General features: G+C 47.3%; 1 protein-coding gene across 5 annotated transcripts in view; it reads left to right on the top strand.

Moving 5' to 3' along the window:
- The first annotated feature begins 8,575 nt into the window (after nt 1–8,575).
- PTPN12 (protein tyrosine phosphatase non-receptor type 12) overlaps nt 8,576–11,328 on the top strand; it is a 425,418-nt gene continuing 422,665 nt past the window's right edge. Inside the window, exon 1 of one of the 5 annotated variants that reach the window (XM_085654008.1) lies at nt 8,576–8,890. In XM_085654008.1, coding sequence (XP_085510134.1) covers nt 8,792–8,890 — 99 coding nt within the window. In that variant the 5' untranslated portion in view covers nt 8,576–8,791. The remainder of the gene's footprint in view (nt 8,891–11,328) is intronic. The other 4 variants (XM_085654006.1, XM_085654012.1, XM_085654009.1 and 1 more) reach the window with 4 other exon arrangements.

Raw genomic sequence — 11,328 nt, 5'->3', positions numbered from 1 at the left:
CCTTCTCTGCTGTCCTCCACGCTCCGGCGCCTTGCTCCACTAGTAGCCACCCTGCCCCTGGGGACCACTGTAGTTGGGGGGGACTTTAACCCCTTCGCTGCGGCGCGAATTCCGCCGCGGCGCTGGGGGGGAGCGGGGTGAGCGTGTCGCCGCCATGCTCATGACGGAACCACGCCGTCATGAGTCACGGGCGAGCTGTGCTCATGACAGCGTGGTTCCGTCATGACTCCGCCCACTCTCTATTTCGCCCGCACAGGCGGGGAATCAGTGCCGCGTGGGAGGAGCGGCCGCAGCATGACAGAACCACGCCGTCATGAGCACACGCCGCCGTGGCTCATGACGGCGTGGTTCCGTCATGAGCACGCAAGGGGTTAATGCGGTTATGGACCCAGACCTTGATTCTGCAGCAGTCCCTTCTATCTCTCGGGTTTCCCAATCCACACTCTTTTCGTACTGGGCTGCGACTCTGGGTCTCGGAGACGCCTGGCGACTCTGGCACCCGACTTCTCGTATGTTCACTCACACATCGGCCGCCCACCACACACACGCCAGACTGGACTTTCTGTTTCTTCCGACCCTGGACTGTCGGTCGATCCAAGCCATCACTATCCTTCCCAGGGGCCTATCGGACCACTCCCCAGTTACTCTGCACCTGGGTAGTCTCCCGGCCTCTTCACGCCCGATCTGGTGGCTCAACGCCTGGTTTCTCCAGGACAAAGACTTTTGGAAACACGTAGGGCTTGAACTGCGCCACTATGTCGCCACTAACCAGGACTCGGTTTCGTCCCCTGGTACCTTATGGGAGGCCGCCAAGGCAACTATTCACGGTTTTGCCAAAGGCCAACTTAAAATCCAGCGAATGAAGCAGGAGGCACGGCTCATGCTCCTGGAGGCCCAAGCTGCCCGGCTAGACGCCCATCCGCCTGGAGAAAGAACAGAGGACCAGGATCGGAAACTCACATTTCTCAGGGACGAGCTCAGACAGGCCTCCATGGAGTCCGCTAAACTGCTATGGAGGTCCTCCATGGCGCGAGCATATGGATGGGGAAATAAAAATTGGAAGCTCCTCCACCGCTTAGCCACTTATCCTATGGCTAACCGTATTATTCCTGAAGTGATGGACTCCCACGGGAAGACCCATCAGACCCTCACGGCGGTGGCCCTGTGTTTTGCCTCATACTATGCTTCTCTGTACTCTGCCCAGCCTCCCGACCTCACTCTATCAGAGCTCCTCCGGAGTGAAAGGTTCCCCCTCCTGCGGCTTACTGACGCTGAGGACCTTGATCTCCCGATTTCTCCGGAAGAAATTAACGATGCTATCTCCCGCATGGCGGCGGGTAAGACGCCGGGACCAGATGGCCTTCTGCAGGAATTCTACGCGTCCTACCTGGACAAGCTGATCCACCACCTCCTAGCAGTGTACTGTGAGGAGGCAGACCGCGGCTCCTTCTGCCCTGAAACGGATTTGGCCACCATTGTGGTGATTCCCAAGTCTCAGCCCACTGCTCTGATTACCGCCCTATTTCTATTATCAACTGGGAACTCAAAATATTTGCTTCAGTTTTGGCACACCGCATACGCCCTCAACTGGACAAGTTGGTCCAGATGGACCAGTGCAGCTTTATGCCCGCCCGGGGTACCAGGCACTGCCTCAGACGGCTCTACCTTGCTCTGGCGCATCGACAACAACTGACTCCCTATCTCTCTTTGCTCCTCGTGGATTTCGAGAAAGCATTTGATTCCGTGGACTGGCGGTATCTGGAGGCAGTGTTGTCGGAGATGTGATTTGGGCCCCCCTTTCGTAATTTGGTCAAGACCCTATACTGCAAGCCGCGGGCCCAGGTGATGGTTAACGGAGCCCTTTCACGCCCCTTCCCCATTGGAAGAGGCACGAGGCAGGGTTACCCGCTCTCGCCCCTCCTATTCGCGTTAGCGATGGAGCCCTTTGCCTCTCTCATCCGCACTGACCTGCTTCTCATGGGTCGCAATGGCCCGCTCTGGCGGAGGACAAGATTGCCCTCTAAGCCGACGACGTCCTGATTTTTCTATCGGATCCAGCCCGCTCAGGGCCTCGATGTCTCCAAGCCCTGCGCCTCTTTGAGCGTGTCTTGGGTCTCAGATTGAATGCGGTCAAGTCGGTCCTGGTCCCCCTTCATCTGTCGAGAGAATGTTTCGATTGGCAGTCCTCGATCCCTCTTCGGCGACAGTCGTTCAAGTACTTGGGGATCTGGGTGACGCTCCTTCCTGATCTCGCCTGGTCTCTCAACGTTACCCCTCTGGTGAAGCGTGTTCGCGCTGCTCTCCTTCGATGGCAAACGCTGCCACTGAACCTCATGGGTAGGATCGCCCTTTTTAAGATAATAGTCCTGGCCCGTTTCCTCTATATGCTCCAAAACACGCTCTTCGCCTTCTCGTGGGCCTGGTTCCGTGAGAGGGATGGTTTGGCCACTAAATTCCTGTGGGGAGGTCGGAGGCCGAGATCGGCCCTCAATCAATGCAGGATTCTGCCCTTTGACGGGGGGTTAGGAATGACAAACCTATATCTATATTATCTGGCGAACAGGCTTCTCACTGTGCATGATTGCTTTAATGGTGGCTGGGCGGATCCGGCATACCGCCTGGAGTTGCATGCCCTGGGTTTTTCCTGTATTCAAGGGATACTATACGGAACCGCTATCCCCCACACTCTGCCAGAAGTTACTCGTGGGGTGTTTTTGGCCTGGTGAGCCGCCCTGCGCCACACCCGCTGGTCAGGCAGACTAACCCAATATACCCTTTTGTGGTACGGAACATGGCTCAAAGACATTGCCGCTCTCTCTGGTTTTAGAGCCTGGGGCCTCATTGGAATTTCTCAGCTGGGAGATGTCTGGCACGGGAGCCACATACGTGAATTCTCAGACCTGCAGACCCTGTTTTCCCTCCACACCTCTCAGTTCTACCGTTATCTTCAGCTGCGCCATGCACTCCATATACACATCTCGGAGGGGACCTCCTTGCCCGAATATAGCCCGCCTGAAGCCCAGGTCATGACTGGCATTTTGGGGAATGGGGGGATTTCCCGCATTTATCGTTCCCTCACAAATAACACTCCCAACTCCCTCTCCTATCTCCGGGATAAGTAGGAGGGTTGGATTGACTCCCTAGATGACGCTGATTGGAGGAATGTGCTGATGGCCCCTAAATAGTTACTGCTTCAGCGCGGCTCCGATTAGTTCAAATATACTACTTACATGCGGCTTACCTCACGCCACTGCGCCTTCATCGCTCTGGGATCCGGCCTGATGCTTCCTGTCCCCGCTGTCGCTGCCCCCAAGCGGATTTTTATCACATGGTATGGCTCTGTCCCGCTATTATGCACTACTGGGAGCTAGTGACAGCTGAACTTACTGAGGTCCTGGGCTGGGAGGTCCCACTGAACCCGGGGACCATACTTTTAGGTGTTACTGATGGCTTGGATGGGAACAGGGCCGAGAAGCTTTGTCTCACCACGGCATTGATGGTAGTTAAACGGGATATTGCAGCCCTTTGGCTGGACCCGTCGGCCCCTCCCATGACACGGTGGCACAGAGGGGTAGATTGGTGTGCAGCGCAGGAGCGCCCAATGTATGCAGCCCGTGGCTGTCCCAAAAAGTTTCGAAGGGTGTGGGGTAAATGGGTTGGGGTGGTAGAAGACTGAACTTTCCTGAGGTTCACCTATGGACATGGATGCGGACATTGTTGCTTACTGTTCCTAGCTGGACTCATGTCGGTGGGGGTACTATTTCACTGTTTTTGTCACTGTCTTGTACTGATAACTGTGCGAAAAGCTGGCTTTGTTTTTCTTGCTGCAAATGTGTTCATTTAAAATCAATAAAATTGATTATCAAAAAAAAATAGGTTAGTGCTTAGATGCTAATGCAATGTGACGTTTATTTTATATGTGCTCTGATTTGCTGAAGAGATGATACATTTGCTCGCACCACAATGAATTTACAGAAATGTTAATTTATTATGAAAGAATTGTGTATAAAAAATCCTTGATTTTGGAGGTGAGACAGAAGATGTTCCCTTTCTGCTAGGAATTCTGCACAATTATTTTCAGACTTTGATACCCATTGGGACTTAGAATATTTTCTGACTCTGGCATACTATGTATAACTCTGCATCTGGGAGCCTTCGTGGCATTTACTCTGTACCACTCACTATATTATATATTTTCTTTATTTTTGTAATAAAACCCTTTAGGTTTTCCTTGATCTAGAACTCAATTATTGATTAGGCTCATTGAATTCAATTATTTAAATGAATTATATTTGATGTTTTGGGAGGTGCTTTAATGCTGGAATATATTTCCTCACGAAATTGAGGTTTTACACTGTCTCAGATCCAGTAAATGTGGGAGGTTTGATTCAGGTAAATCTTATGGGATGTCTAAGCTTTCGGCTACCATCTTACTCCCACACAGGCAAGTGTGTTATCCCAGTATAATATCATCTAGCTAATATGGAATGTGTAGATGTCTGAAGAGTGGCTGAAGGCCACAGAAAGAGACTTCATATTGAAGAACATTATTCATAGAATCAAGGTAGGGTGGCCAACAGGAAGGAGGACAAAGATTTTGGATGACGAGAAATAAATTACAGACGTAGAGGGAGCTTGTGGTATGGGAGATTGTCAGGTTGCTACAATTGGAAGTCAGGGCAAAACTGATTTCAAAGCCACATTCAGGTCATTTAAAGATGATCACGATGTAACAAAGAATCAGAAGGGACTTTTGGTTGCCAAGGGGATGAAAAAAGAAATGCAAAGGTTAGTCTGGGAGTGTACTCATTGCAAACAAGTGGTAAACTCTTTCAAATGAGGATGTCGTAGGTAACTTCATAAAGGGCCCTGGAAAAGTCAGTTTGAACATCATGGTTTCTTTGGAGATCTTGGGGCATCAGCCGCAGCATATTTTGGTGTTGCAGGATCACTACTCACAATAGCTTAAAATGGCTACAGTACAAGAGGGTAATGGGTATGTCAAAAGGCAGTGTAAAAAGCCTTTTTGCTAAGAATGTGAGGGAGGAGGGAGGTCGTAGAGCATGGCCACAGCGGTAGGGTGGGGGGAATTCAAGTCTACAAATTTGATAAGATTTCTTGGGTTTCCTGTGCTTCTTCCTTTTTTAGTTTTCATGTTCGTTTTCACTTTGAAAACAAGCTCTTTCATGGATAATGCATGCTGATTGCTGACCACTGTAAATGGTATACTAATAGTTGTCTATCAGAATGTAACTGTACCTGCTCCTGATACCAACATAGTGCTACTGCAGCTGTCTATGTTATCATTAAATAGGATAAAGTTTGTACTTGATTTATGTTTGCGTATAAAAAAATTGCCAAAAGCTTTTTATAAAAAGAGCCTTTTTGCTGAGGTGTTAAAGAAGCATTTCCCACCACCCTCTTTACTGATCACTGGGAAAAGCTGATGTCACATGGAGAGCAAAAAATTCTGGAGCTGGAATGGCATTAAGTTATGTACATGTTATATCACTCCGTGACAATGGGTTGGTGGAAAAGTTAATTTCATATTGCAGGGGAGTGTGCAAATGGTATGCGGGCAGGTGGAGACTGGAAGAAAGTGGTGCATGAGAGAGAGTTCACTGTAAGCAGCAATGAGTTACTGTGGAGTAATTTAGATATACTTAATTACCTAATGGTCACTGAAGTACTAACAACTATAACTTGTTTGAACAATTAGTAAAAGGGTAGCAGGACAGAATTCAATGTAATATTTTATTGGTTTTCTCAATCACTTTAGTGGTGGAAAAATATCACATGCCTAAATTGATCATACAGGAAAGGAAATACATAAAAAACACAGTTTGTGTATATGCAGGTATTTAAATAACAAGATAATTAAAATGTAGTCATGGAACAGCCATTGGTACTAAAGACACATGTGTATTAATAAGTATGAGGAAAACTTTGCCAAATTGTCAATGGTGTTAAAACTTTCTAAGTTCCTTCTGAGCGCATAATTATGTAATGAGTATATTCTGGAAATGTGAAGTTGTTCCCTGCATAAATGTAGTTCAGTTGATGAAAAAACGCTGAAAACCATTATAACTGATAATTCAAATAGAAGCTCTGCCACACAAGGAAAACCTTAGCAGTCTCTGGAACCTGCAGCACAAACCATTACTGTCAAGACCCAACAAAGCATGAGAGCATGATAGATTACAAGTGTACTGATTGGCTCTGCATATGAGCATTAGTCTGAACAATATGTGATATTGCCTCGAAGGAAGTTGAACACAAAGTTGTGTCTATTGTGGATGGGTAGGGCTAGGGAAGGTGTGAAAAGTGATATTGTATTACATGCAAGCATTTGGAAGGTAGATGGAGTGTACTGAAACTAAAGTGGATTATGAGGAAGCCAGTGAGAGGTGGAGGTAAATGTTGGTGATCTGATAAGAATAAATCTCCCCAAGATGTTTGAGAAGGGAAAAGGTCCGTTCTCTGATCCTAAAAGAATGATGAGAAACTATTTAAGGAGGAGACTATGGATGGTCGAGTGGGGAATCTTTCAAGAGTGGGAGTGTACAAAAGAAACACAATCATGAAGTGAGTGTGGGAGAAGTAGAAGTAGAAGCCAGAAATTCAATGTTTGCTGCAGAGACAGTTGGAGCAACTAGCAGGGTTGTCAAAGTGTGCGGGAAAGAGAATTGTTTGTAGACCTTGAAATGAAATTGCCTGTTGCCTCTCCCTGTGTCTTTTCCTTATTTTCTTCTGTTGTTTTATCCCTGCCTATTTCCCATCCCTTTCTTTCTGAGTTGTGTGTGTAATGTGTGAGGAAAAGTATGTAGTATCCTAGTGCACTTCAAGCTCAGGAATGTGGAACATGTGGGGAGAATGTGGAGACAGATAGAACATGAGGGGTTTCTCTTAGAGAGGTTAGTCAAATTGAGGTAGATGCTGCATCTTCCGCTGTTTTTGGGTGCAGGTTGTGATGGGGCTTTTGTGACTACTCTTAATGAAGTTCAATGAATTAACTTAAGTGTTCACCTTATGTGCCCTATTCCATCTTTAAAAACTTTAGTCAGCTCGCCTGCTAATTGAGTACCCTCCAGCGCCTCCTGTCTATAAATCAGCCATGTCAGTTTGTTTTGTGGTTCGACTGTTGTAACTTGAACTGCTCAGAATATCAATATGAGGGATGCAATGATGATCTTTGCTTTTCAGAAGATCACCCAACCTGGGAGCCTTCAGGAACATGTATGAGAGTACAAGGTGGGCCTATCGCTCATAGATTCAAATTTTCCCTGTTCCTGACAAAGGAGGAGGGGTCTGTAAATGCTGTGCAGATTGTTCCTCTGGCTAATAGATTATTGAAAAGATCCCGCCTAAAAAACCTGTGGTTCCTAATCTACCATTCTGGGATCTTCCTACAGTACTGAAAGTTCAAGAGCCGCTTTTCGAATCTCTGAGAACAGCACAGTTGTCCTGCTTAACGTCAAATGCGTTGTCTTTGGTGGCAGTCACCTCTGCTAGAATTTTGGGAGAGTTGGGAACTTTAATCAAATGTTCAATCACTGTTCCATTTAACACAAGTATTGTTTTACCAATTGTTGGTTCTGAAAATGGAGTTGCATAAATTCTGCGATTTACCCAGTAGCTACTATTTGTTGTATTCAACGCTGTAGGGCATCGACAAAAGGTAGGCAAGCGCTAAAGTAATGCTGCAATACAATCAAAATACCACCACAGTAATGACACAACATCAGTCAGTCGATAAAACACTAACTACCACACCACATTTTGCTTTTTCGCTATACACCACTGCTCTTCAAACTGGGGGGTGGGGGAGAGAGGGGGTAGGCCCCCTGAGGAGCTTCAAGTGATCCCAGTGGGGGGCTCCAGGCTCTGGCCAAAAGCATCATGCTGGTAACAGTGCTTTGTTTTCAGCGTTTGTCATTTATATCCCGGCTGGGAGTAGGAGTTAAAAGTGAAGGGATTACAAATATTTTCAAAACCCTCACCCCCCCCCCCCCATTCTAAGAATTACACTGTGAATGCTATTTTTATTAATTAAGGGGGCGCGGCATAAAAAGGTTTGAAGACCACTGCTCTATTCCATTCATACATGGCACCATATGACATAAGATGAAACCTGCAACCCCAGTTCAACTTCTAAACCAACACACATTCTCCTAAACACAATATCAAAAACAAATTCGATCTCCAGTCTAATAAACCTTGTCTATAGAATAGGTACCAACGAACACCCACAACTTCTGAATGACGGAGTAATCACAATAAGGGTATGTTCAGGGACAAGATAACATAAAGGCATGTAGCACGCGAGTTATTATATTCAGAGGAAGTTACAGAATCCGCCCACATTAGGTCAATACTGGAGACTCCGAGCTATTCCCGTTCCAACATGTTGACTAATACTCAACAAAACATTCTTTTCTGGTTAACCAGGTCAGTGTACAATTCGATTCCTTTCTAGCTAGCGACTGAGTTCGCTCCCAATTGGATGATGGCAGCACGTTAGCGCCACGGCGACGGTTCCCCAGTCCTTCTTCTTTGTTCACGCACGCACGGTTCCTAACGTAGAGTCCGTCTTTGGTTTCTGTGTGGGCGTTGGAGGGCTCGGCGCCGCCAGTTCCGGCCAGTCCCTCCCTTACCCGGAGGAGTCGCCGAGCTTAGGAAGAGTAGCTAGGCTGGGAACAGCCGCCGGGCGTGATGAGCGACCCGGCACGGGGTTGGAAGGGGGCTTGAAGGGCAATTGTTGATTAGGGGAAGGGGCACATCGCGAGGCAGCATGGAGCAGGCGGTGATCCTACGGAGCTTTATCCAGCGGGTGCGAGCCATGGAGAGGAAGGATCCCTGCGGCGAAGACAGCTTCTGTAGCGACTTCATGGTGAGTCCTGGGCACTGGGATGTTTCAGTGGGACCGAGGGAGCTAGATGGATATGTAATTAAACTAATTCGTTACCGAAGGGGAAACGCACGAGCGCCTGTGCGGGAGGGGCACTGATAAGCTCTGGAGGAGAGGCTGGTGGGCTGTGTATGTTATGGTCTTAGCTGGAAAGGCTCCCATGAGCTGTGGTGGGTAAACACAGGTAGGCTGCGGAGATGGGTGGGGGTGGTATAACGGATTATGACAGTTTCATACAGCGGTGGCTCTACCAGTGGTGTGTTCAGGCCAGACGCCGTTGGGTATGAGCTGTTCTGATTTGCAGGAAAGATGCGATGTGTAAGAGGCAATGGAAGCTGCAGTAGGGGCTAGGAGTGCTGGTATTAACAGTGTTTGCTTAGAGCTCTACAGAAGAGCCATTGGTCAGCTGTGCACGAGGGCCATTCGGATGGCTGTAGGGCAGTGGCGCTACCTGATGGGCCATGTGTGCCTGCAGAAAGGATAAGGGCGGTAATGGTCTTCAAGAAGAGCAAATAGGAAAGAGAGGCTGCGATGGATTGGTGATTGGCCATGTTTCTTACTAGTTTCTGCGAGTAATACTTGTCTGGGTGTATTAGCTGTCAAACCAATCATTAAGTTTGCCGTAGCATTTATTGTAGTAGTGACTGCAAGGTCCTGTTTACTGAGCCGCGAGAGTACGTGGACGGGTTCATTTTTGATGAATTCTCCCAGAACTCAAGTGATGGGGCCTGGCAAACTATGCCCACCTCCTTGAAGATTTAGCCTGTGCTGTTCCATGATTGCACCTACTGTAAGGTGGGCCTGTGTTGCACCACGAGGGGAATTGGCTTAATTATGCCCCTCCCGTGCCCAGCCTTTCACTGGAATCCCCTTGTTCTATGTGGTGTTACATGATACGCTGATGCCCTCGGACCCCAAGAGGACGCTGCTTGACCGTGTGTCATGCAGGGATGGTGAAGCCCTCGGATGTTGCGCAAGGCTGACGGGATGTTGGGAGGGTCTGGAAGTGAGAGGAAGTGTGACTCCGGGAAGTGCATGTCCCAGCTGGGAGGAAAATGCCTGTGTCTGTTGCAGCCTGCAGCACTTCCTGATCTTGGGAACTCTCGCTGCGCACAGCTCCCAAGATCTGGGGGAAAGGAAAAAACGAAGTCTGCCATCTGCATTTTGTGTGGCAAGAGACGCATTTGCTTCCCTTTGCTGACTTAAGGAAACGAATGCTGACCGCTTGTTTTTGGATCGTGCTGCCCATATTTTTAGGTTGAAGATCGTTGTTATTGAAACTAGAAAACTGGCATGTTTATTTTTTCTTCCAATATAGAGGAATTATTTCTCTTGGGTCATAACACTTTTGATTTGTAAAACTGCCGTCTTCTCCCTAGTTTGGTTTGATGAACAGTTCGCTATTCGAGTGAATGTATGTCTCTTTTACTGTGCCTTATCTTGTCACTTAAACCAGCAGGACAGACTGTACCTAGGGATGTATCCGAGAGAAGCTAGGCGATGTCAAATGAATAGCCATAAATCATTTTCTGGGAGTCGGCGAGTTGTTTACTTGGGTTTAGTCTCTTAGCTGTCAGCCTATCCTCTCAAGGCACCTTCCTTAGCGCCTGATGGGATTAGCAGAGCAGGTACTCCATAAATACAGCACATGGAACTTAAGCAATTCTAGGATCAAATCATTTGTGGATATAGTTTCTATGTTGAACGTGAACTATTGAAATGTTTAGTTTTGCGATCTCCTTCCATATTCTTTGAGATCTCAATACCATGGTGTGAATGTAGATCTCTCCATGATTTGTGTCCGTATGGGCAACTCTTTGGATATGTCCGCGGATACCCACTAATGACCCAGTGTCAATTATGCAGATTACCCCCCATCCATATTTAGGAGATATATACATATGTCTGCAATTAATTGGAATGAGGAGGTGTTACACCTGGCATCTTTTGGGTGGTCTTGCTGCAGTCTCTTTGCTTTTTAGCTCCATGTTTTGGTGTATCTTTTTGTTGGCCTTATGACTCTGAGCACTTTATCACTGCTAATCAGTGCTAAAGTGCTTCTGCTTCAATTGTATCCCGTTGTCTTTTAGTTCCCAGCTGCTCAGCCAGTGTGTATGTGAGGTAATAGAATGTTCATGAGTACTTGGTTGTATGAGTGTCAGTTAGAATGAGTGGGGCTGAGCAGCAGGATGCTGCTACCGGTTCAGGTACCAGTTACCTCGAACTGACTAATACTGAGTCTGAATAAACCTGTTCTTTTAATGTACTCTACTGGCTACTGGACTAATTACCTACAAAGGCTGTACTTCGTTTACAAGAGCTTCTTCCCTAAACGTGTTTAATTGGTGTAATACCTGATTGCCATATTTAATTTACTTGTAAATCCCTTGTAAAGTGGTATACCATATACCCAGGGACTG

The sequence above is a fragment of the Triturus cristatus genome, chromosome 4_1 (genome assembly GCF_964204655.1).
Source record: "Triturus cristatus chromosome 4_1, aTriCri1.1, whole genome shotgun sequence".
Lineage (NCBI taxonomy): Eukaryota > Metazoa > Chordata > Amphibia > Caudata > Salamandridae > Triturus > Triturus cristatus.
This window is presented reverse-complemented; position numbering and strand designations above follow the sequence as displayed.